This window comes from Podarcis erhardii (genome assembly GCF_964252035.2).
Source record: "Podarcis erhardii genome assembly, chromosome: 7".
NCBI lineage: Eukaryota > Metazoa > Chordata > Lepidosauria > Squamata > Lacertidae > Podarcis > Podarcis erhardii.
Window position 1 is genome coordinate 84,432,639 of NC_138511.1, and position 27,058 is coordinate 84,459,696.

At 47.6% G+C, this 27,058-nt stretch overlaps 2 protein-coding genes across 4 annotated transcripts in view; one reads left to right on the forward strand and one right to left on the reverse strand.

Moving 5' to 3' along the window:
* The window catches only part of BCKDHA (branched chain keto acid dehydrogenase E1 subunit alpha), a 103,866-nt gene that overhangs the window by 23,667 nt on the left and 53,141 nt on the right, over window positions 1–27,058 (forward strand). The gene's annotated exons all lie outside the window — the stretch shown is intronic.
* B3GNT8 (UDP-GlcNAc:betaGal beta-1,3-N-acetylglucosaminyltransferase 8) overlaps window positions 1–27,058 on the reverse strand; it is a 106,401-nt gene that overhangs the window by 4,240 nt on the left and 75,103 nt on the right. The window contains exon 1 of one of the 3 annotated variants that reach the window (XM_081869200.1): window positions 13,270–13,576. The exons of 1 other annotated variant lie outside the window; for it this stretch is intronic. Coding sequence is in view for 1 of the 2 variants with exons in the window: in XM_081869199.1 (XP_081725325.1) it covers window positions 3,469–3,476 (8 nt within the window). In the remaining variant the exon portion in view is untranslated. Of the gene's footprint in view, window positions 1–3,468; window positions 4,171–13,269; window positions 13,577–27,058 lie in introns of those variants that run through there. One more of the 3 variants, XM_081869199.1, reaches the window with a different exon arrangement.

The window sequence follows — 27,058 nt, forward strand, 5'->3', positions numbered from 1 at the left end:
TTCTGCCAGGACAGCACAAAACAGTCTCTGTAATCGTCTCGTGCCAATTTGCAATAGTGAGAATAAAATCATACCACCGGCAGAAATGTTTAGAGGCCAGCCCAGAATCTTAGGCATATGAAAGTTCTGATTATGCAAAACTATATCGCTGATATAAAAGTTAAAATGGAGCTACAACACGGGTTTGTAGCCAAGTAAGGTCTCCTCAGAGTATACCCACTGGAATTAATAGGGTAAGTGACTTAAGGTCCATGAATAACCATAGTTTATAGAGGTCCCGGGCCCTAAGGAATTCAGACTATCCTCCACCAGGGCCAGGGCCTTTTCAGTGATGGCTCCAACCTGGTGGAATGCTCTGTCCCATGAGACTAGGACCCAAAGGATTTAAGGATTTAACCTCCTTCCGTCGGGCCTGTAAGACAGAGCTATTCCGCCTGGCATTTAATTTGAATTCAGCCTGATCTTTTATTTTCCTTCTCTTCCCTCCCCCTCCCCTTTTATGAAGATTACCCACTCTGGGACCCCAAATCTAATTCTCCCCTGGTCTCCTCGGACCCCAAAGCTAATTCTCCCCTGGTCTCCTCGCTGGCCCAATTAGGACTAATTCAGCCAGCTAGCCCTGGTGACTGACTAATGTTTATTGGATGGATTTTCCCCAAATTGATTTTTGAACTTTGAATTTTATTATCATTCATGCTTTTGTACTGTATATTATGTTGCTTCTATGTTGTATTACAATTAAGTGTTTTAAATTTGTTTTTAGCCACCCTGCCCGGTTTTCTGAACCGGGAAGGGCAGGATAAAAATAAAAAAAAATATTATTATTATGCCCATTCATTCCAGCGGGTCTACTCTGAGTAGGACTCGCACTGGCTACAAACCACAGCCTTCTTGGGCTTCTTTAGATGTAGGAATCTCTTCTGCAGGGGTCAGCCACCTTTTTCAGCCATGGGCCGGTCCACTGTCCCTCAGACCTTGTGGAGGGCCGGACTATATTTTTTTGGGGGGGGGGAATGAACGAATTCCTAAACCCCACAAATAACCCAGAGATGCATTTTAAATAAAAGCACACATTCTACTCATGTAAAAACACGGTGATTCCCGGACCGTTTGTGGGCCAGATTGAGAAGGCGATTGGGCCGCATCCGGCCCCCGGCCCTTACTTTGCCTACCCATGTGCAAGAGCCTGTTTGAACCTTTGGACGCATTTGTGTGCTGAAACACACTACTTAAAAACTCAAGTCTCGAATCAATATTGGCGTTTAATAATTTATCCCAGAGATGACTTCTATTTATGGAAGCAAAAGCAGCAATTGTCCATAAAAGCTGTAAAAAGCTGTGCTGGTTCTGCTGCGGCTTTCCATTATCAAATGGCTGAGCGAGAAGCAATTACCAAAGGAAATTCCCTTCCTTGAAACCTGCCTGGCCTACTACCGGTATACGATAATGACCCTCCAATCTTTGCAGGAGGTACTTAGCAGACATTTTGGCCAAGACATCAGTCAAGCTGATGAGTCTGTGGTTCTTAGCAGGATTTTTGGGGGGAGCAAAAACTCCGGGGAACTGAGTTCCCTTACCTTTAAAAAATTAAATAATTACTATTTTTGTCTGGGGGCGGGGGCTGGAACGGATATAAACCCAATGCTTGAGCCAAAAATCCACCTGTATCTGCAATCAATAAAGTTGTGGCCATCTGCAAACCAGATCGCTGCCTGCTTGAGTTTATTCAAGTTTATTGACTGCCCCAACCCAGGGGCAGTCAATAAATATATGAACTATAATGCTAAATTTCCTCCCACTTGGTATACAGGCTGTATAATTTGTACACATAAACGAGCTTCTCGTTAACAAATTCCAGCAGTCTTGAAAATTTCAGGTGGCAGAAAATCCTGTCTCGGAGCATTATTTATAATTAAAATTATTACTTATAACCGGGGGGCCCACGGACACATTTAATAGACCATAGATTGTTTAAATAGCCCAAAGTGTGGTTGAAGAGGAAAGATTTTGCCTGGCGCCTAAAGATATGGAATGAAGGCGCCAGGCCAGCCTCCCTGGCAACAGCATCCCACAAGCGGGGAGCCACCGCAGAAAAGGCCCCGTTCTTGTTTTGCCACCCTCTGGACCTCACAAGGAAGGCCCTTGGGTGATGAGCGCAGGGTTCATACGGGGAGAGGCGGAGAGTGAAATTAAAACTTTCCCGCTGATCTGAGTGCTGTGGCTACATCCACTGCTGGTGCGTGGCCCCGAAGGGGTTGGCAAACGATGCAAATAGCCTTCAGGACGCAAAAGTTTAGCCACCCCTGCTCTGTGTTAATAACGTACGGTCAATAAAAAAAACAACAACAAACCACAGCACACAGCTGTCAAAAGGACTGATAACCATTTTTCCTGATCTGCTAGTTAATAATACAGTGGAACCTCGGGTTGCGAACGTGATCCGTGTGGGAGGCACGTTCGCAACCCACAGCATTCACAACCCACAGTGCGCACTTTAGTGTTCCTGCACATGAACGAGCGTAAAACCTGGAAGTAACCCGTTCCAGTGCTTCCGGGTTTGGCGTGGTGCGTAACCCGAAAACACGTAACCTGAAGCGCCTGTAACCTGAGGTACCACTGTAATAATAATAATAATAATAATAATAATAATAATAATAATAATTTATTATTTGTACCCCGCCCATCTGGCTGGGTTTCCCCAGCCACTCTGGGCGGCTTCCAACAAAGATTAAAAATACATCAAAATGTCACACATTTAAAACTTCCCTGAACAGGGCTGCCTTCAGATGTCTTCTAAATGTCAGGTAGTTGTTTATCTCTTTGACATCTGATGGGAGGGCGTTCCACAGGGCGGGCGCCACCACCGAGAAGGCCCTCTGCCTGGTTCCCTGTAGCTTTGCTTCTCGCAGTGAGGGAACCGCCAGAAGGCCCTCGGCACTGGACCTCAGTGTCCGGGCAGAACGATGGGGGTGGAGACGCTCCTTTAGGTACACTGGACCAAGGCGGTTTAGTTCTCAGCTTGCAAGGAGTTTTTTAAAAAATGGAGAAGCATTTGAAAGCAGTAGCATGAAGCGGTACAATCCCTCCCTGCACCTCTTTCTTGTGGGCATGGGTAAACCTAGCCATAAACGCTGCATGATGTGAGAGATGGGTCCCTTCTAAAGGATTTTACCCATTTCTTTCCTGGCTCATTCTGTGCAATGGCCCAGGAACTGCTGTTTTCATCACAGTAGTGCAGTATCTTTGCTAGGTCTCTGCTTCTTAGAACTATAGAATCATAGATTTGCAGAGTCGGAAGGGATCCCCAGCGGTCATCTAGACCAACCCCTTGCAACGCATCATTTTCCAGGATGGCCTCTTTTCTTTTTTGCGTGTGACCCTCAAGAGTGAAGATGTGCTTCCATCCAGCACACCAGCACGTGACAGTATATTATAGGTCAACAAACAGACGGCCCCTTATGTACTTACCTTTTCATTACTGGAGGTTTTATAGACCTGATGTTCTCTGGCACCGTTTTCCTGCACTTAGAGGTTTCCCATTTGTGACTTTAGCATGCTTGCTGTGCTCACAAGCCCTGGCGCCAAGAGGCAGTTGTCTCTGGTGTGCCAAGGCCTCTTCCCCTGGGAGGAAAGACGCCGGTTTCCGTCGCACGCGGCCGTTTTTCACGCAGTGCATGCACGGAGCCGCTCTCCGGTGGAGTTCCAGCGCATAGATGTGCCTCATGTGACAAGCACACACTCACACAATGCTGCTGGATTTCCCCCTCCCGACGAGGCTTTCTACCGTCCGATCCTGGCCACTGGCCAAGGGGATAAATTTAAATTCTGCCTGGGTGGCAAAACTAAACAGTTGCGCAGGCCGGGAGACAAAACAGTGCGCTTGGCATCTCTGAAAAGGGCATCTGCCACTCCCCCTTGGCAATGGCTGGAGGCGGACGAGAGAGAAAAATCTCCTCCCTGTAGTTAAAAACTTTTCCACCCCAGTTGCTGGGATGGGTTCAAAGGGCAAGGAAAGCCACAGGCTAGAAGCTAGCGCAATTCTTCCTTCTCTGCCCCCTGTGCAAGGAGCTGGAGGAAGAGAGAGGGAAGATAAGGACCTTAGAAGTGGCCGGCTGGATCAGGCCAGAGGCCCACCTGAGCCAGCATCCTATTCCCAAAATGGCACATCCTATGCATGACAGGGATGCGAGTGGCGCTGTGGGTTAAACCACAGAGCCTAGGGCTTGCCGATCAGAAGGTCGGCGGTTTGATTCCCCGCGACGGGGTGAGCTCCCGTTGCTCGGTCCCTGCTCCTGCCAACCTAGCAGTTCAAAAGCACGTCAAAGTGCAAGTAGATAAATAAGTACCGCTCCGGCGGGAAGGTAAATGGCATTTCCGTGCGCTGCCCTGGTTCGCCAGAAGCGGCTTAGTCATGCTGGCCACATGACCCGGAAGCTGTACGCCGGCTCCCTCGACCGACTCTGGGGTTGCAGCGCTCATCTCGCTTTACTGGCCGACGGAGCTGGCCCATGCAGGACTAAACTGCTTCTGGTGCAACAGAACACCATGACGGAAGCCAGAGTGCACGGAAACGCCGTTTACCTTCCCATCGCAGTGGTATCTATTTATCTACTTGCACTGGCCCTGGAAAATAGGAACCCTTGGAGCGTCTGCAAAAACATAGTACTTCTTGACAATATGACATTCCTTCATGGCAGGGGGTTGGACTAGATGACCCTGGGTCCCTTCCAACTCTACAGTTCTATGATTCCATCTAGTCAGGATAAAACCCCAACCTAGATCTTCAACATGGGCGATCTGCTGGCTAAACATGAGCCGCATCAGCAATCTACCCAACATTTGGCATATTACCCATTCTAGTTGGAACACAATATGTTTCATTTGTTTGTTTTAGGGTTTATTGCCAGCTTATCGTCAAGTTAATGAGGACTAGCTCCATGGCTCCCTCCCCAGCCCCTGAATGTAGGAACCAATAAGCGTTTTCCAAGCTTTTATTTCGTTTGCCTTCACGACAGATCAGTCATATAGTCTCTGTTTTACAGCGAAGGGACAGAGGGCCAACTTGTCACGCGCCACAAAATGAGTTGAAATAAAACGAGGCCTATATTTGATTGAATTTGATTGTCTGGTTGAGATTATTTCCCCTTGCCTTTCGCATGGCGTTTGTAACCTTGAACTTCCAGACAATGAAGACCAACTTCTTGGAGGTATGATAGAAAAACATCCCCAGAGAATCCATACCTGTGGATGTCCGTCAGTTGAGGACACTGTTCATTCTAAGTTGTACTGTAAGTTATATGAAATTCCGAGGGCTAAATACTTAAAGAATACCTTGGGTCTATTGCCACCTTGGGTATTCTTTAAGTATTTAGCCCTCGGAATTTCCTTGGACGTGGGTGGTGCTGTGGGTTAAACCACAGAGCCTAGGACTTGCCGATCAGGAGGTCGGCGGTTCAAATCCCTGCAACAGGGTGAGCTCCCGTTGCTCGGTTCCTGCTCCTGCCAACCTAGCAGTTCGAAAGCACGGCAAAGTGCAAGTAGATAAATAGGTAGGAAGGTAAACGGCATTTCCGTGTGCTGCTCTGGTTCGCCAGAAGCAGCTTAGTCATGCTGGCCACATGACCCGGAAGCTGTCTGTGGACAAACGCCGGCTCCCTCGGCCCATAGAGCGAGATGAGCGCCGCAACCCCAGAGTCGGTCACGACTGGACCTAATGGTCAGGGGTCCCTTTACCTTTACTTTATTGCCACCTTAGTGACATCTATAACATCAATGACCTGCTGTCTGGCTCAAACAAATCGGTTATGTTTGAGGAACTAGGGGAGAAGGCCACTTATTTGCCTTGCCCCTGTTTACATCAAGTAGAATTTGCTTTTGAGAAAACATGGGCAGGATGCCTACAGCCACAAGACAGACATTTGCTCATTTTAAGAAAACCACAATAATAAATTAGGCTGCAAACCAATGTCCTATGTGGAAGGGAACTCCACCAGACTCAATTTGGCTTAATTCTGAGCAGACACAAAGGCACACATCCTCTGAGGAAGTGGCTTGTGCCTCCGTGTGCTCTAAATAAAGAGGAACACAAAACGCCTATGTAAGAAACCCTTCTCAGCATAAGAATTAAATGTTTGCATCCAATGTTAATTCGGGGGGGGGGGGGAGAGACACAGGGTTTTATGGAAATACTGAATCAAGCTCTGCATCAGTCCATGTGATTTGGCCTCACCCTGCGTTGCTAAGTGCCCATTTAGTGCCCTAATGTGAACGGTGGAGCTAACATTTCCCTTTCTTCTCCTGGCAGGGCTTGCAGAAAATCCATCTCCAAACAAATCAGCAGGAAGCTGAATCCCACAAGAGGATTTTTCTCAGTTAACCCCTACCCATCCACCCCCGGCTGGTAACAGCCGTACATCAACCAGAAGGCCCCGCAGTCATAGAGCTGGAAGGATAATCTTGTCCCTGCAATATAGGAACACGCAGCTGTCCCGAACCTGCAACGTTGGCATTATATCTGCACCACACTCTAAGCCGCAGGTCCCACACTCTAACCTAAGGCCCATGGGCTGGAAGCAGCCCATGAGGGTCGCTTAACTGGCCCAAACCGAGCCGCCCACTCGACGGTCCCTGTGCGCTGCGCTAAACTGGTGCAGCGCGGTGCGGGGACTCTCTTCCGTGGCTCTGGAAATCGCTTCTGTGCATGCCCAGACACTGGAAATTGCTTCTGCGCATGCCCGGACACTAAAAAGGGATGCGGGTGGCACTGTGGGTTAAACCACAGAGCCTAGGACTTGCTGATCAGAAGGTCGGCGGTTCGAATCCCCACAACGGGGTGAGCTCCCATTGCTTGGTCCCTGCTCCTGCCAACCTAGCAGTTCGAAAGCACATCAAAATGCAAGTAGATAAATAGGAACCACTCCAGTGGGAGGGTAAACGGCATTTCCGTGCGCTGCTCTGGTTAGCCAGAAGCGGCTTTGTCATGCTGGCCACATGACCTGGAAGCTGTATGCCGGCTCCCTCGGCCAATAAAGTGAGATGAGCACTGCAACCCCAGAGTCGGCCATGACTGTACCTAATAGTCAGGGGTCCCTTTACCTTTATGCCCAGACACTGGAAATCGCTTCTGTGCAGGTGTGATTTTTCAGCGTCTGGACATGCACAGAAGCAATTTCCGGCGCCACGAACATGCGCAGACATGATTTCCGGCGTCAGGCTGTGCCGCCCTGGCCCACAGAGGATCTCCGCTGGAGTGATCCGGCCCATGCCCAGCAAGCCTTGCCGACCCCTGCTCTAAGCAACTGAGCCATCCAGGCTGATCAATACCTGGAAGGCTCTCCCAGAAGAGGCCAATGTCTTTCTACCAGCTCAGACTGAGCCGTAAGTGGCAGTACAGCGGGCATCTGGTTTTGCACACCTGTGGTGCTTAGCACCTGCCAAACTGTTAAAAATACAAAAGGCTGAGTTTGCAGCTCTCCATCTTGCAACAGCTGTGATCCCCACCCACCCTCATGAAAATTCACGAACTAGCTTTGCAATACCTGGGCAAAGCACAACTGGCAACAAGGTCTGGGATAATCAGAAGAAGGCAGTTCTTTTTGGGAGTCCTTTCTGGCAGGAAGAGCACCAAGAAGAAGAAGAAGAGTCTGGATTTGATATCCCACCTTTCACTCCCCTTCAGGAGTCTCAAAGCGGCTAACATTCTCCTTTCCCTTCCTCCCCCACAACAAACACTCTGTGAGGTGAGTGGGGCTGAGAGACTTCAGAGAAGTGTCACTAGCCCAAGGTCACCCAGCAGCTGCACGTGGGGGAGCGGAGACGCGAACCCGGTTCCCCAGATTACGAGACTACCGCTCTTAACCACTACATCACACTGGCTCGCAAGACAAAATAATGGGCAAGGAATGGTTTCGTGCCATCAGTCACAGAGAAACTCCTGCTGGAAAAAGTTCCTGTCCTAACATTGCATCCTTGCAGTCATTAATATGTGAATCTGCTTTATTATTTACCATATTTTTCGCTCTATAAGACGCACCAGACCACAAGACGCACCTAGTTTTTGGAGGAGGAAAACAAGAAACAAAATATTCTGAATCTCAGAAGCCAGAACAGCGAGAGGGATCACTGCACAGTGAAAGCAGCAATCCCTCTTGCTGTTCTGGCTTGTGGGATAGCTGCACAGTCTGCATTCACTCCATAAGACGCACACACATTTCCCCTTACTTTTTAGGAGGGAAAAAGTGAGTCTTATAGAGCAAAAAATACGGTACATTCACGAGGCTGCAATGCTGCGCACATGTTGTCCCACTGAGCTGAGCGGAACTTACCTCTGAGTAGACACGCATAAGATGGAGTCCACCTTTCACCCTCCCAGCCCTCCTTGCAACTCATAAGCAACACAATTCAAATGCTGCGATAATATGCCATATCAGGTGAAACAGCAGCAGCACAAACTTTAGATCAATAAGAAAGCTGTTTCCAGAGGAAGGACTGTGAGGGGAGGGAGACTATATGTGTTGGCCATTAGGCAATGGCTTTTTCCACCTGCCTCCTACTGCCCTAGGAGCCTTCAGGAAGGAATTGCTGCCACAGGAATTATGTATATGAGTCTTTTAATGAGCTGAATTGAGTGGAAGATTATGAGTCATGGGGTGGGTAGGTGAATCCAACAGTGCTAAGTTTATTTTTTGGTTGCTGATGTTGTTTTAGAGATTTTGAAGACTGTACTACTGCGTGAATCCCATAATATGCCTTTTGTAATTCGGCTTATTTTCTGAGTTGTTTTGTTAACAGTGCATTATAGACTGTAATTGTTTTACTGGCGATTTGTTAATTATTCTATACGATTTGTGCCGGGCTCACGATGTTCCATTACGTTATTGCTATTTATTGTGAATGAAAAGCAGTATAGAAGTAAAATCAATCAATAAATGGATTATATTTCACTCTTGCCTTTTGATGTTAGAATCTCCAAGGCACCTTGCAGCACATCATTTCAAACTGGGCTGTATACTGCCCTCGATCTGAAGATCACAAGGCGGCTTGCTACCTAAAAACACAAAATGAAAGCACAAAATATATAACAAAACAAAACCAAAACAAACCAACAGCCCCCTAACCCACAGACACATTTAAAAGGCCATAGAACGCTAATCTGCCAAAGGCCTGGTTGAAGAGAAACATTTTCGCCTGGGGCCTAAAGATGTGTAATGAAGGCACCAGGCAAGCCTCCCTGGAGAGAGAATTCCACACATGGGGAGCCACCACAGAAAAGGCCCTGTTTTCGTGTTACCACCCTCTAGACCTCTCACGGAGGGGGTTCACACAGAGAAAGGCCTGATAAGATGGTCTCAAGGTCCGGGTTGCTTCATAGGGGGAAAGGCAGTCTGCCCTCTACCTCAGCCAGCAAAACGGCTCTGGGCTGGCCCTGCCTCAAGAGGACACCAACCGCGAAAGAAAAGATCCAAACATTTTGTATGCCAGTCGTCCCTATAAGCCAGAAGCCACAACGGGCTGCCTGCTATTCTTCCCCATAGCTGGGCTGGCCTGATAGCCTGGAATAGCAAAGGGCCATGCACTGAACCCTGCTTGGGGGCAGCCATGACTGCAGATTAGTATCATCATTTATTGTATTTATGAGGTGCTTTTTTTTGCAAAGGTGAACTCAAAGCAACTTACAGAAATGTTCAGAGCAAGTACAAAAACAAGAGTAAGAACGAGCCAATACAGTTGTGCCAGGATTCATGTTATAGGTTGTTGTTGTTGTTGTTGTGAAGGAGGTGAGGACAGGTGACCCCACCTAGGCCCGAAGTCACCCCCCCCAACCATTCCTTTTCTCTCTTCTAAAAATCCACAACTATAGTTTTCCTCTGTTTTTCTCACAAGACGCTGTGCATAGGCAAACCATTACTTTTATCAGTACGAGAAGGCTTCAAAAAGCTAATGAACAGGCTCTGTCAGAGCCAGCCTGAGAACTGACTTTTATCTCATTCTAGTTGCAACATCTTGGACATGCTGAACCGCAAGGCTCCTCGACCCCCTTGGCTTCTCACCCCCTTTCCTGGGAAGAGTCCAAAAGAGTCCCAAGACAGGAGCTTTCTGTTCATGCTCAGGAAACACATGGGGCAGGACTCCTGAAGAGGGGGAGAAAGAGGAGGGAACTGGAGGGGAATACTCTGTGCAAATGGCTGTGAACTCGTGCTTGTTTGTGAGTTATCACACTTGCTCCTTCTGCCCCCCCTCCCCGAATGGCAGAATAAAGCTCTTTCTCTGGATTTAACCCCTTGGTGTCGTTTGACTCTTTTCGTCTCTCCCCGGGCACAACGCTTTCCTACCCATGGTTAAAAGGGCCTAGAAAGGCTACAGTTGTTGTTGTTGTTGTTGTTATAAGTTGAGACTGTTTTGCCCCAGTCAGCAATCCAGCGGCTGATTCTGAACCATCTTCAAAGGCTGCCCCATGTATAATGCTCTACAGTAATCTAACCCAGAGGTTGTCGGAGAATAGACAACAGAAGTTGGGCGAATGCAACTTCCAGGGGCAAATCAGAAGATGCCAGAGGCTCTGGGCCTCTGGTCAACAACAGACTTTAATAAGGAGGAATCGCTTTTGTCCTGGCAGGCTGGAAGGAAATGGAAGGACACAGTTTCTGAAAGCGGTTCTTCTGCTTAGGGAGCGGGATACTTCAGTGGCCAGGTTCAAGCATGATGCGCATAATGCTAAACACAATATCTGGACCTGTCTGGCCCAGCAAGGGTAGGACAGGGTACGGAAAGAATTTCCTATGCCCCTCCTATCGACTGCTACACACCTTCTGCAAGCACCCTATATATCACTGTTCCAGGAAGAGTTTTCAATAAAAAAATTCCATAAAATTCCCATAAAATTCCCAGCAACGCTTTTCCGCACATGGCAGGTTTATCTGGCACAGGGCATGATAAGACACATGCCCAGCCGTGTGGGAATTCCAAACCTCCGCATGATGCCAGCGAGAGGCACGCAAGGCGTCTCTCTCTCTCTCTCTCTCTCTCTCTCTCTCTCTCTCTCTCTAGAATAATGTTTACTGAGACTTTCCAACCTAAAATACAATAAAAGAAGATCATTTGGAAAGAAGCGAGAAGAAGCAGAAAAAGAAACTGAAGAGGTAGAAAAAGAATAAGGAAAAGTAAACCCAAAGTCCTCTAGAATAGTAATTACATCTTAATCCTTTTTTCCACACACAGAAGGGAGTTAGGGAACTTCGAAAAGCAAAGCACAAATATGGATAGAGTTAACAGAAAGAAAGCAAGAATTGCAGATCATAAGAAAAGCAAGAGGAGAAGAGAAATAAGAGGCCCGCAAGGCTTCTGAGAGGATTTACAGGCTTCAAAACAAACACGTGTTGCTTGGCTGCCGTTTATTTTGAAAAGGGGCAGGTGATGGACCCCCCCAACACCACCTTAGGCCATGCAGTTCATAGCCTTTCCCCCCTTCGTAATGTTGGAGGGATGATGTGAGGGGTTTGGGGTTCGTGCAGCTCACACCGGCAAATGCGTAACATGGAGCTTCAGGGGTACCTAACGTCCCCAGGGCATCATCGCATCTTTGAGAGAAGATGCTGAACCAACAGAAGGCAACCCATAACCGTCCCAATCTTCTCCCAAAAGCCACCTCTCTCAGGACGCAAAGGTTGTGGGCAATGCGGAGGAAAACTTCACAGCTTTACACCACTTCACTCCTGCTAAGGAAAACTCCTCCATGGTTTAACTCGGGGGTCAGCACACTTTTTCAGCAGGGGGCCGGTCCACTGTCCCTCAGACCTTGTGGGGGGGACAGACTATATGGGGGGGGATGAACGAATTCCTATGCCCCACAAATAACCCAGAGATGCATTTTAAATAAAAGCACACATTCTACTCATGTAAAAACACACTGATTCCCGGACCATCCGCAGGCTGGATTCAGAAGGCGATTAGGCCGGATCCGTCCCCCAGGCCTTAGTTTGCCTACCCATGGTTTTAACTTATGCGCACCCACAAAATAAAATAAAAAACCCTCAGAGGTTTGCAGGACAAGTCAGGTCACCTAAATCTTCCCACATTTGTGGGGAGTCTTTAGGCATGCGATCACAGATTCACAGAAAGAGCAGCGTTGGAAGGCACCCGCGCGGTCATCTCGTCCAACCCCTAGCAAGGATGTACATGTGTAAAATGTCACTTTCCCTATTTTTTGTCCCATTTCTTTGCTTTCCTCTTGTTTTCCCATCCGTCACGACTGCAATTTAATTTCACACATTTTTTTTTAAAAAGCCAACTCACTTTCCACCTCTAATCCTGCTTTTTCAACTCAAGAATTCAATATCGCAAATCACATGAGGAAGACAAACGCCAGAGCCACGGGCTGACTGACAGCACTTGCAGAGTTTTCAGCTAAAGCATTTTATCCTAGAGGTCTCCTATCGCCCCATCGTTTATTTCCACTTGTCATAAAAGGCACCAGGAAGTAGAAGCAACACACAGAGCAAACTCTCCCCCCTCCAGCCCACTCTCCCCCAAACAAAGCACATTGGTAACAACAACAACAACCACCCCCAACAAAGAACAACTCTCAAAAGCTCTGCCTTTCCTTCACCTGTGTCCTCTCATATAAAAGTTGTTTCGATACCATACAATAATCTTTATTGTTATTGTCCCATACAGAACAACGAAATTGGAAAAAATCTACATCAGGCATTCAAAAACCAACAAGCCTGCTATCCCAACTAACCTGGTTAACCTCCTAAAAACTCTGATACCCCATTTTTAAATACAATATACTCCCACAGAGACTCCTTACACCGCATTTAAAACCAAAATCACATTTAGATAGAAACTGCTTCTCAGACGGCTAGTTGTAGTCTTTATAAACCTGTATCTTCTTCCAGAAGGCAGAAGCTGAAAGAGATCGTTTCCAGGGTGCGCACTATCCTGCGCTGTCTCTTCAGCTTTCTTATGGCACCTGGAAGCATAGATTTGATCCGAGGTGGGAAGCGTGCACCCAATTTCAGCCATGCTACAGTCCTGCCACCCAGGCTCACGCCGTGTGATGCTGAGCGTGTTTGCTCAGGAGAAAAAAATGAGCATTTCTCTGCTGGATGGCACTCGCTTCCTAACAAGTAGACACAGGACTGCTCTGCAAAAATGCTTGGCATGTTTGCTTGGGAGTCAGTCCCACTGTGTTCAGCTTGCTCCCAGGTAAACGCACATGCAGGATTTCACAGAAGAGGCACCATTGCCCAGAACAGACCCAGGTCTCACCTGAAGGCCTTGTGAGAATGGGGAGGCTCGTATTGTCCTTCTTTCCTCTTCTCTGCTTGAAGTTAGACTGTCTTCATCTCTCTCCTCCTCTGCTCTCTCCCTCCTCTGCTATTGCTCCAGGCGTTATGGGTGTCTCTCTCACCGCACACATACACTAGAGACACACATCCTGACACTGGAAGCAGAAGCGAAACCTCCCACTTTTTTTTTTTTTTTTAATTTCTGCAAAACCAAAACCATTCACAGACACAAGCCGCCTCTCTTGGGGAGACGAAAGAAAGGTGAAGCAGAGAGCAAAAAAACAAGGCAGGCAGGTGGTGCTTTTTCCCAGAGCAGAAAACCACTGGAAGGAAGGCAAAAGGTTGGGGCATTTACATTTTCTGGTTGTTGTTTTTTTAAAGTGTCTTAATATTTCATCTCCCATCAAATATTCATGCTGCCGGCAGGGCTGTGGGAGGGAATCATTTGCTTAAGGACTCGCTTGGCAGCTCGGAAAAGCAAATCTGGAGGAAAAGGTCGAGGCAGGTGGACCCAGCGCTTTTTTCCGGGGGTACGCATACCCCTAAACATTTTGTGAATCTTAAAGTTGGTCTCATTGAAGGGCAGTATTTCAATATGAGTAGGGAAAATGAGAGTACAGTGGTACCTCGGGTTAAGTACTTAGCGGAGTTTATAACCTGAAGCGTATGTTACCTGAAGCGTATGTAACCCGAGGTACCGCTAACCCAGAAATAGTGCTTCAGGTTAAGAACTTTGCTTCAGGATGAGAACGAATTGCGCAGGGACAGCAGGAGGCCCCATTAGCTAAAGTGGTGCTTCAGGTTAAGAACAGTTTCAGGTTAAGAACGGACCTCCGGAACGAATTAAGTTCTTAACCCGAGGTACTACTGTACCCCAAAACATTTAGCCCGGCTTCAGCTGGGGAGGGCGGGATATAAATAAATTATTATTATTATTATTATTATTATTATTATTATTATTATTATTAGGAAAGCACTGGGTGGGCCCACCTGAGGAATGAAGTCAGGAGATAAGACCAGGAATCTTAGGCAACTAAGGGGCTTACAGAAAACACACCTTGGTATGTGGCCTGGGGCATCCACAACCAGTTTCGGAAAACACACAGGGCAGGTGTTCCCTCCTGTCTCGGCCACCTAGCACGCCTTGAAACGGTTGCATAACTGGCTGAGAATTCAACTGGTGTAGCACCACCTCACCTCTCTGCGGTAGTAGCAATTCTCAGGATTTCGGGATTTGTGAGTGCCTGAGGGGCTTTTTAATAGGGGCTTTCCGGAGGTGTGGGTCCTCAGGGTTAAGTAGATCAAGTTCTGTAGGAATGCTTTTACATGTGGCCTCTGAAGACGGTTCGGAAACGCCAGCCGGCGCAGAATTTGGCTGCCAGGTTGCTCAACGAGGCAAGACGGTTTCGGGGATATGACACCGATCTCGGCCCGACTGCTCTGACTGCCAGTTTCCAGGCCCAATTCAAAGTGCTGGTTTTGACCTTGTTGTTGTTGTTTAGTCATTTAGTCGTGTCCAGCTCTTCGTGACCCCCTGGACCAGAGCACGCCAGGCACTCCTGTCTTCCACTGCTTCTCGCAGTTTGGTCAAACTCATGCTGGTAGCTTCGAGAACACTGTCCCACCATCTCGTCCTCTGTCCTCCCCTTCTCCTTGTGCCCTCCATCTTTCCCAACATCAGGGTCTTATCCAAGGAGTCTTCTCTTCTCATGAGGTGGCCAAAGTATTGGAGCCTCAGCTTCAGGATCTGTCCTTCCAGTGAGCACTCAGGGCTGATTTCCTTCAGAATGGAGAGGTTTGATCTTCTTGCAGTCCATGGGACTCTCAAGAGTCTCCTCCAGCACCAGAATTCAAAAGCATCAATTCTTTGGCGATCAGCCTTCTTTATGGTCCAGCTCTCACCTCCATACATCACTACTCGGAAAACTATAGCTTTAACTATACGGACCTTTGTTGCCAAGGTGATGTCTCTACTTTTTAAGATGCTGTCTAGGTTTGTCATTGCTTTTCTCTCAAGAAGCAGGCGTCTTTTAATTTCGTGACTGCTGTCACCATCTGCAGTGATCATGGAGCCCAAGAAAGTAAAATATCTCACTGCCTCCATATAGATTTTGACCTATAGAGCCTTAAACGGCGAAGGACCGCAATACCTCAAGGACTACCTCTCCCCATATAAACTGTCCCGGACCCTGCAATCATCACCTGAGGCCTTTCTTCATGTGCCACCCCCATGAGAGGTCTGGAGGCTGTCAACACAAAACAGGGCCTTTTCTGTGGTGGCTCCCCTATTGTGGGATGCTCTCCTCAAGGGAGCCTCGCCTGGAGTCTTCATTACATGTCTTTAGGCTCCAGGCGAAAACATTTCTCTTCAGTCAGGCCTTGGGTTGATTGATACCCAATGCCCTTTTAAATGTGTTGTGGAAGGTTTTGTTACTGGTTTGTTTCTGTTCTGATTTTTATTATGCATTTTGTGGTTTTTATATTGTTGTGAACAGCCCTGATATCTATGGGTATAGGGCGTTATACAAATTTAATAAATAATGATAATAATAAATGTTATACCACGGAAGGAAGCTCCCGTTAAGAGACACACAGTAGGCATATAAACAATTTTGAGATTTGGGGGAGGGGGGGTTGCAGGGGTGTTTTTTTAAATAATAAAAAACCCAATCAAGCAGCGTATAATTTTTTGGAAACAAAAAATGTATTTATTCGAAAGCAGTTGTAATGCGCAACTTTTTTTAAAGAAAAAAAGGCACCTCTAAGCCATGGGCAAAAACACGACGTTAAAAAGTGTTTCGTAAAACTGCTTTATAAAAAAAAAGGAATTTGGTGATCATTTTGAGATTTAAAGGGTGGGGCGAAGTCTGGGCAGCAAGATAAATGTTTGCGAGGACGCCTGAAGCAAGGAGTGGGCGGTGTGTCTTGTATGGCAGAAGGAATGGTGTTGGAGATATGGCAGAAAAAAAACATTTTGAGGCCACCACTAAGTGTTAAGGAGAACAGGGATTACTCTGACAAGGTGCAGTTATCTGAGGCCCTCAGCCTCATTGGAAAAGCACTTTGGAAGTCATTGGCTTGGACCTCTGGCAAGTGTACACTCTCTCTCCCTGCTAATAGTCCCTGATGGGTTGGAAGAGTTTGAAGGGTAGGTGTCAGAGTAGAAAGAAGGATAAAAAAAAAATAGGAGAGAAAGAGAAAGAGCAAAGTTCCCAAGGGTCTCCGCTCTTAGAATCACGTAGAGTTGGAAGGGACCATGGAAGTCATCCAGTCCAACCCCTTCCAATGCACGTGTGTGAGACTCGAACCCACAACCTCCAGATTAAGAGCCTCCTGCTCTACCAAATGAGCTATCCCAAAAGAAACTGGTCTCCCAGCACCGCTATAGAGCGCCCTCCCATGCCAAATTCTATGCACGCCATACATTTAAAGCACATTTTCCCCCCGCCGCCCAAGAATACTGGGAATCTGTAGTTTCCCCATCACAGATCTAAATTCCCAGCACCCTTAACAAACTACAGTTCCCATAATTATTACTGGGCGGGGGGCTGTGTGTGCTTGAAATGTATGCTGTGCACACAGCTTATGTTTAGCCGACAATTCCAAAATATGGAATTTCTCAAGCACCTGACCGAAAGCAAGATCGTGAAACACAACGGAGGGGGTTGATGGCGAAACAGAGATTTGCATAAACAGTTACTCAGCCCCATAATTATTGCCTCGTTTGGGGTGTTCAGCTGGTTGCAATCTGAGTTTTCTCCCTGCTGATCAAGATAAGCCGGTGACGGCAGAGACCACAAAATTGCTAGAGAGTGGCATTGGGGGGAAAGGAAAGGCCACAATTATGCTCTCTTTAATCTTTAAATTGCACATTTCAGTTTGGCAATTTAATCCGCTTGGTCATGTTTATACATAGGTGTCCTTTGTACGCAAATTCCAATAGCCGATGGCTGAGCTAGGTGCTTAGCTGTAAAGGTCTTTGGTTTATGACCCCCCCTTGTGACGGAGTCGGTCCAGAATGTTCAAAACCAGTTAAGATTCTTCCTCCACAAATCTCCCCGAGAAATTTATAATATTTTTGGAAGGACCTGCTAATCCAACAAGTCTGTTTACGTCGCCTTCTGCTGAGCTGCTGATTTTATGGAGGTTTGACCTTCGATTCATAACCAGGGGCTCTTCTTTTATATAACCTCCGTTCCCACTTGTTTTGTTCACATGGCAGTTGTAATTACCCGTGACACTTTCAAATAAAATAAAATAAAAACTTTCGAGAAAAGTTGCAAGCCCGCTTCGTTTTGCACGCACGCCTCCTGTCGTCCACAGATACCCCAAATTTCTGACATGCGAAAAAGGAGAACCAACTTTTGCAAAGCTTTAGAAGTAGCTATTTAGAACTCTGCTCAGTGTCTAACAAACCAGAGCTTTTTTCCCCCAGTGGGAACACACCGGGACTCAGTTCTGACACCTCTCAGGTGGACGCCATTGCCATTATAAGAGAACAAGGGAGGATTTTGTGGTAAGTTCCAGCACCCTTTCTTCTATAAAAATAGCACTGAGCACAACAGTAGGTATTTTACAAGTACAGTGGTACCTCGGGTTAAGAACTTAATTCGTTCTGGAGGTCCGTACTTAACCTGAAACTGTTCTTAACCTGAAGCACCACTTTAGCTAATGAGGCCTCCTGCTGCCAGAACACGATTTCTGTTCTCATCCTGAAGCTAAGTTCTTAACCCGAGGTACTATTTCTGGGTTAGTGGAGTCTGTAACCTAAAGCATATGTAACCTGAAGCGTATGTAACCCGAGGTAACACTGTACAGCCTGCAATAAAATGTTGCAGTACATCCCCACCCCAATATTTCTCCAGGTCCAGGTTCCACTAAGCCTAGAACAGACGCCTGTTATTCCATTAGTTACAATGGCCACCTAATCAAACTTTAAGATCATTGAACTTGTCTCGTCCAGCATTGCTTGGTTCATGAGGCAGGAAGACTACGATGGAAAACCAGACGTGCATCTTTAAACAAAACGGCAGGTTCCTTCTTATTGGGGGCTACCTGATAAAATATCTCTTAAAATTCCTACAATGTTCTAGAGAGTTTTTCCTGCATATGCAGCCAACCACTAGGGATGCTGCAGAATTCTGACGGAAGCGTTAGCAGAAATTCCCAATGTTCGCTTATTCATTTCATCACCAGACCGTAAATCGAGCTGTCAAATGCAATTGTTCCGTCCACAAACAATATGCAGTTGATGATGTCCCCTCACATCATTTGCATTGTATTTCCTTTGTGTTTAAATAAACGGTGTGGAACAATAGGACGGTTGCAACACAGCATACAGGAAAATGAAGAACGCAATTTCGTTTCATGAGCCGAACTGCAGCGGAATAGACCAGCACTCAGCCACCTGAGCTTGCTATTAGAGGGAGTGACAAATAATTGACAGCAATACCTTATTGAAACAAACCAAACAGCCATGCTCTAGTAACAAATCCGTTCAAGGGTTTGGGCTGATCCTGAGACTCAGCCGCTGTGTAAGTTCATCACCCCATAGAACAGGGGTAGGCAACCTAAGGTCCGGGGGCCGGATGGGGCCCAATTGCCTTCTCAATCCAGCCGACGGATGGTCCGGGAATCAGCGTGTTTTTACATGAGTAGAATGTGTCCTACAGTGGTACCTCAGGTTAAGTATTTAATTTGTTCTGGAGGTCCGTTCTTAACCTGAAACTGTTCTTAACCTGAAGCACCACTTTAGCTAATGGGGCCTCCTGCTGCCGCAGCACCGCCAGAACACGTTTTCTGTTCTCATCCTGAAGCATAGTTCTTAACCTGAAGCACTATTTCTGGGTTAGTGGAGTCTGTAACCTGAAGCGTATGTAACCTGAAGCGTATGTAACCCGAGGTACCACTGTATTTGAAATGCATCTCTGGGTTATTTGTGGGGCCTGCCTGGTGTTTTTACATGAGTAGGATGTGTGCTTTTATTAAAAATGCATCTCTGGATTATTTGTGGGGCATAGGAATTCGTTCATATTTTTTTTCATAATACAGTCCAGCCCACCACATGGTCTGAGGGACAGTGGAGCGGCCCATGGCTGAAAAAGTTTGCTGACCCCTGCTTTAGAAGGACACTGCGTGGAAATTTTCAGAGAGGGGGATGGTGGAAGAAGAGTGTGCTAATGGTTAGAGCTGGAGGTTACCGTGAAGGATGTGGGAAAGACCCCAGGCAAAGAGGACTGTTTGTGCAAAACAAGTTCAGTCTGTTGGCATTGCAAGAGTTTGAAGGTTATTTCTGGCTGTTGTCCCTCTTCCTCCCAAACAGCTGAAGAACAAGATTTGTAAAATCAAGTGGGTGCCCAAAGTTATCTAAACAAATGTGGCAGGAGCCCTTATTACCTAGACCCAGTACCGATGTTTTTAAAGAGCCTTTTCGACAACCCTATAAGGCAAAGACAGATGAGGAAAATTCTCAGTCTTCCTTTGCCAGGGTTGGCTCTCTCACCCGCCCCACCTTTTTAAAAATACCTTCAAAATTGGCACCTTTATTTTAGGAATTCAGCAGTTTCCTGTGTGCAAAAAAAACACGGCAACTTTTTCTTCTCAAACAGGAGGCGAACTTAGCTGGCATTATTATTATTTTTTGGTCAAGTTGCATTTCTGAAGCTGTTTCAGCCAAAAAGAAAACAAGAGGTGTTGTGTGTGCGTGTGTGACCTTTATCTGTTTGGAGTTGGCAACAGGTTAATTATGTGTTAGCTGAAACACCGCTTCCGTTTGCTCACCTGGGTTGCTTAATTGAGCTGACCTCTGTGCATTACAGAAGAGCCTGAGGTGGATATCTAGAGGGTTTAGGGAGAGAGAGAGAGAGAGAGATTTGTCATAGAATCCGAGAATTGCAGAGTTGGAAGCGAAGCCCAGGGTCATCTAGCCCAACCCCCTGCCATGATTCTATGATTAAACCACCGTTTATCTTAGATGTGGTTTACTGTGACAGAAGGTAAAAATGCCAGCTGCTTTTACACTAGACTACACTACATTTTAGGGACACGGGTGGTGCTGCGGGTTAAACCACAGAGCCTAGGACTTGCTGATCGGAAGGTCGGCGGTTCGAATCCCCGCGACGGGGTGAGCTCCTGTTGCTCGGTCCCTGCTCCTGCCAACCTAGCAGTTCAAAAGCACATCAAAGTGCAAGTAGGTACCGTAAATAGGTACCGCTCCGGCGGGAAGGTAAACGACGTTTCCGTGCGCTGCTCTGGTTCGCCAGAATGCTGGCCACACGACCCGGAAGCTGTACGCCAGCTCCCTCAGCCAATAAAGCGAGATGAGCGCTGCAACCCCAGAGTCGTCTGCGACTGGACCTAACGGTCAGGGGTCCCTTTACCTTTACCTTTACACTACATTTTGGAATATCTGTCTTAATGCTTAATAAAATCTTGGATAGTAGAGTCAGGTCGCCCAGCGTGTCCATCATGATACCTGAAATTGATAGCCGATGTGAACCATGGGAACCAGGGGAAGTGATGGAGGTAGGAAATATTTGTTATTTGTATCATAGCTTTGTGGTAGCCTGCATGCCGTGTATACCCTGCTAAAAGGACCCCAAATATCAGAGCTAGAGGAAAAACATCTGCCTGAGACTCCAAAGACCCCTGCCAGTCACAGCAGATAAGCCCTTGACTTGATGGACCAACGTTATGACACAGCATAAGAGAGCATCAGATGTTCATTAATTTCCTGTGCTATTGTTGTTGTTGTTTAGTCATTTAGTCGTGTCCGACTCTTCGTGACCCCCTGGACCAGAGCACGCCAGGCACTCCTGTCTTCCCCTGCCTCCCGCAGTTTGGTCAAACTCATGCTGGTAGCTTTGAGAACACTGTCCAGCCATCTCGTCCTCTGTTGTCCCCTTCTCCTTGTGCCCTCCATCTTTCCCAACATCAGGGTCTTTTCTAGGGAGTCTTCTCTTCTCATGAGGTGGCCAAAGTATTGGAGCCTCAGCTTCAGGATCTGTCCTTCCAGTGAGCACTCAGGGCTGATTTCCTTCAGAATGGAGAGGTTTGATCTTCTTGCAGTCCATGGGACTCTCAAGAGTCTCCTACAGCACCAGAATTCAAAAGGATAAATCCTTTGGCGATCAGCCTTCTTTATGGTCCAGCTCTCACTTCCATACATCACTCCTGGGAAAACCATAGCTTGAATTATACGGACCTTTGTTGGCAAGGTGATGTCTCTACTTTTTAAGATGCTGTCTAAGTTTGTCATTGCTTTTCTCCCAAGAAGCAGGCGTCTGTATACCCTGCTAAAAGGACCCCAAATATCAGAGGAAAAACATCTGCCAAAGACCCCTGCCAGTCACAGCAGATAAGTCCTTGACTTGATGGACCAACGTCACGACACAGCATAAGAGAGCATCAGATATTCATTAATCTCCTGTGCTATTAAAACTGCCTAAAATATCCAGAGAAGCTGCTGCCCATGACAGCCTTTTCTTGTACTCTAAAACATCTCCAGGTTGCAGAATGCTGGCATAGACTTGTGGAGGCTGTGGGTGGGAGAATTCTGGCACCGATCTGCGTGATCGGCTCTGAGGTTGGGTTTCTTCCACTTGGGCAAGCATCAGAGGAGCCAAGGCTTCCGCTGGGATGCGGTGAGAGATGGCAGAAGCCTCACCTCCATGTTTCTCAAGCAGTATCAGCAGTCATTGCCCGATATTGCAAAATACAATGCAATTCTACTCGTTCGCGGAATCCTTACGCAAGCGCAGAATGGCCTCCTGGCAATAGGCAACTGCCATCCTCTTTTCCCATGTGTAAAGTCACCAGGGCTGGTCCCCCATGGCTCACCCAAGGGACAGATTCCTATCAGGAAGACGTCTCAGGTCTTGCCTACGCAGGTAGACGAACAAAAGGGCCGAGGACTGCAACACGGCAGTGACTCCATCCCCAAAAAAACCCGCAGAAATGCCCAGCCAAAATAAGGGAGGACACTGATTTGCATACGTTTTGCAAACGCCAATTTATCTGATAGATGCATATTTTGAAATGATGGCTACAGCTTAAAATACAAGTGCGATGCCGTAGTGGGGAAGGCTCTGAGCTTCAATCTGCAACCCAAGGGGCTCAGTGCAGATGGGGAACTTGAAGCCATACGCACATCCAGCTCTTTCTTCTTTAACTTGAAATGCCTTTCAGCTGAACCAGATGGCCCTTCAAACAGAGGACACCTTCAAATAGAGGACTGTACTCTACAAAGTGGGATGCAGGTGACGCTATGGGTTAAACCACAGAGCCTAGGACTTGCCGATCAGGTCGGCGGTTCGAATCCCCGCGACGGGGTGAGCTCCCGTTGCTCGGTCCCTGCTCCTGCCAATCTAGCATTTCGAAAGCACGTCAAAGTGCAAGTAGATAAATAGGTACCGCTCTGGCGGGAAGGTAAATGGCGTTTCCGTGCGCTGCTCTGGTTCGCCAGAAGCGGCTTAGTCATGCTGGCCACATGACCTGGAAGCTGTATGCCGGCTCCCTCGGCCAGTAAAGCGAGATGAGTGCCGCAACCCCAGAGTCGGTCACGACTGGACCTAATGGTCAGGGGTCCCTTTACCTTTACTCTACAAAGTAGGACCCATGGTGATCCTATTAAAAGTGCTGCAGGTGGGGGATCGACATTTTAAAATACAGTTGTACCTCCGCTTACATATCCCTCTAGATATGTAAACTTTGGTATGCGAACGCGGCAAACCCGGAAGTATTTTTCCGGGTTTCGCTGTGCGCGCCTGCGCAGAAGCGGTCCTCCAGTTGCGAATTCCTCAGGATGCGGCCGGACCTCTGGAGCAGATCCCATTTGCAACCGGAGGTACCACTGTAACCTTCTATGGGGGGAAATGAAGGGGAAACATTCCCTGAAAGCAAAAAATATCTAGCATGTCAGGGAGAAATGTTCTAGACCAAACCATCCATTCTACCCACAAGGGTAGACATCAACTCATCAAATTTTACAGGTCGTTGGGCACTTGTTGACTCTGCTATCTCCTTCCCACCTAATTCTGCTGTTTTATAACTTTAAAACAACAAGCCAACCACTCTCTCTCCTGCTGATGTTCAGGGAATGAGTGCCATTGCTTACATAGCAGGCAGATGAGGAAAATCACTTGGTGAACCCAAAAATTATGGGAGGAATTCAATGCTGTGCTGGTTTGAAATCACTTAGCAGTGTGCCAGTTGTGCAAGAGAAGTCATGGGAAGTTGCGATGGCTCTTGGCACTCTTCTACTGTAGGTCTGATCCTGCCCGCTCTGTGCAACCTCTTGCCCCAGCAAGCTTCTACTGGTCCAGCTGTGTCGACACATTTCATATCACGCCTCTGTTACTCTCAACCTTATGCCAGCGCAGCAGCCCTCGCACTGGTGCTCAAAGAATGCCCTTTTACCAAATCACATCTCTTAAACTCTGCAGAGCACCCCTAAAGCTGCAATATGGAGTACAGGGTCATATTTAAGGTGCTGGTTTTGACCTTTAAAGCCCTTCACAGCCTAGGACCCTCGTACAGTGGTACCTCTGGTTAAGAACTTAATTCGTTCTGGAGGTCTGTTCTTAACCTGAAACTGTTCTTAACCTGAGGTACCACTTTAGCTAATGGGGTCTCCCACTGCTGCCGCCGTGCAATTTCTGTTCTCATCCTGAAGCAAAGTTCTTAACCCGAGGTACTATTTCTGGATTAGCGGAGTCTGTAACCTGAAGTGTCTGTAACCCAAGGTACCACAGTACTTACGGGTCCGCCTCTCCCGGTATGCCCCACGGAGGACCTTAAGGTCCATAAATAGCAACACCCTGAAGGTCCCGGGCCCTAAGGAAGTCAGATTAGCCTCAACCAGAGCCAGGGCCTTTTCAACACTGGCCCTGGCCTGGTGGAACACTCTGTCTCATGAGACCAGGGCCCTGCGGGATCTGATTTCTTTCCGCAGGGCCTGTAAGACAGAGTTGTTCCGCCTAGCCTTTGGCTAGGAATCAACTTTATCCCTCTTTCCTTTTTCCTTTCTCCTTCTGTGATGGAACTCCTATTTGGGGACTTCCCTGGCTTTTTTCTGGCCCACGTAGGACCAGTCTGGATAGTTGGCCTTGGTGAAGATTTGACGTTTTCATCCCCAAAATGTTTTTGATTTGAGTTCCTCCTGAAATGACGCTGCATTTTAATGTTGTACTAAATCTTGTTTTTATGTTGTATTTCAATCAATTGTTTTTACCTGGTGTTAGCCGCCCTGAGCCCGGTCTTGGCTGGGGAGGGCAGTGTATAAATAAAATTTATTATTATTATTAAGATCGTGGCACATTTTGGTCCCGGGTGCATGAAAGCAAGTTGGGGCTGTCCCACTGAAGATGGAGCAAGGTGGTTTTCTCCTGCTCCGGAGGCTAGGACTCAAGCAAATGGATCCAAGATGCAAGAAAGGAAATTCCAGCTAAACATCAGGAAGAACTTTCTGTCAGTAAGAGCTGTTTGACGGTGGAACAGACTCCCTCGGGAAAGTTGGGGACTCTCCTTCCTTGAAGGTTTTTAAGCAGAGGTTGCATGGCCATCTGTCATGGGTGTTTTAGCTGAGATTCCTGCATTGTAGAGTGTTGGACCAGATGACCCTCAGTGACCCTGCCAGCTCTATGATTCTATGATCAAATGCAAAAGAAAGAAGAAAAAATTAACACATCTCTAAACCCCACAGCTGGGACGCGGGTGGCGCTGTGGGTTAAACCACAGAGCCTAGTACTTGCTGATCGGAAGGTCAGTGGTTCGAATCCCCGCGATGGGGTGAGCTCCCGTTGCTCGGTCCCTGCTCCTGCCAACCTAGCAGTTCGAAAGCACATCAAAGTGCAAGTAGATAAATAGGTACCGCTCTGGTGGGAAGGTAAACGGCGTTTCCGTGCGCTGCTCTGGTTCGCCAGAAGCGGCTTAGTCATGCTGGCCACATGACCCGGAAGCTGTACGCCGGCTCCCTCGGCCAATAAAGCAAGATGAGCGCCGCAACACCAGAGTCGGTCACGACTGGACCTAATGGTCAAGGGTCCCTTTACCTTTAAACACCACAGCTAATTCTCCCCTGGCCTCCTCGCTGGCCCAAGTAGGACCAATTCAGCCAGTTAGCCCTGGGGATTATCTAATTGATTTTTGATTTTTGAATTTATTGTTATTCATGTTTTTATACTGTCTTTTATGCTGCTTTTATAATTGTTTTAGAGTGTTTTAAATTTGTTGTTAGCCACCCTGAACCCGGTTTTTCAACCAGGAAGGGCAGGGTATAAATAAAAATTTATTATTATTATTTATTATAATCCTGGGGCTCCTGTTGAGCCCAAGGCCCTGCCCAAATGGCCCTCCTTCTTCCCACTTCTGGTTGATTCAAAATGTGGTGGAGCCAATCACTGGGCGTAAGGTTGCCATCTTTGGTCAGGCAAAATATGGGACAGGTCAGGCAAAAGAAGGGACAGACCAGAGGGGGTTGGGGATTGGGGGGCACACACTCGCATGACACCAAATCCTCCCCCCACTTTGCGGGGGGGGTTCCCCACATATGACCTCCAGGGGGCGAGGGAGGGATAGAACGCCACTCCTTCCCCCTTCTCTGTATTGTTGTTTGGGCCGGCCAATCTCAAAAACAGGAAATATGGCGTCCCGTTTGAAGTCCAAATGGGACAGGGGACACTTTCGTCCATAAAACGGGGCGATCCCATTTTTCTAGGGATGGGTGGCAACCCGAATAGGTGGGGCCCTTCTGCTGAGTGGGGACCCTGAAGTCCTGCCTTGATGGTAAAAAGGTAAAGGACCCCTGAATGGTTAAGTCCAGTCAAAGGCGACTGGGGTTGCGGTGCTCATCTTGCTTTCAGGCCGAGGGAGCTGGTGTTTGTCCACAGACAGCTTTCCGGGTCATGTGGCCAGCAGGACTAAACTGCTTCTGGTGCAATAGGACACTGTGACGGAAACCAGAGCGCACGGAAACGCCGTTTACCTTCCTGTCGTGGTGGTATCTATTTATCTACTTGCACTGGTGTGCTTTCGAACTGCTAGGTTGGCAGGAGCTGGGACAGAGCAACGGGAGCTCACTCCGTCACGGGGATTCGAACCGCCGACCTTCTGATCAGCAAGCCCAAGAGGCTCAGTGGTTTAGACCACAGCTGAACACCCATCCCACGTGGCCAGAGGCAGCAGCAAGAATGTCTGATCATGGAGGGGGCAGGAAAAAACCACCCTGCACAAACTCATATATGCAAAAAAGCAGCTTTAGGAAGAATGCTACCTTGGGCTCGAAGGAACCCCCACAAGCCCTGTCTAACGAAACAGCTCTATCTCTTCCGTGGGAAGACAAACAGGGCTGAGGGAAAAGGAGTTGAGGCGCATAGATGTCAAGGGAGACGCATGCTTTGCTCTGGGCTTGAGTCACATTTTGCTACAGTGCGACAGCAACCACAAAGAACACGAGGAGGCAATAAGGCGAGTCTGCAACTGAACGGGGGCGCGGGGGGAGGACACCAGCAGTTAAAAATAGAACGGTGTGACAATCCTGCACCTGCTCGTTCCATAAGAGGTAACGGGAAAGGGAGCAGACCTCAAGTTGGCCAGAGAGAGACAGAAGTTTCCTCCTCGATTATGGCGGCCTTGTTGACACGCAGAGGGTTTTTGCCTCCAGCTAAGGTCTCATCCATGCTGTCGTTTAATGAAGATAGAGAACTTCCTGTGTCTTGCCTTTGCTCTATTGTCTGGATTTTCTCATACCAAGGCTACTCTGAAAAGGGAGA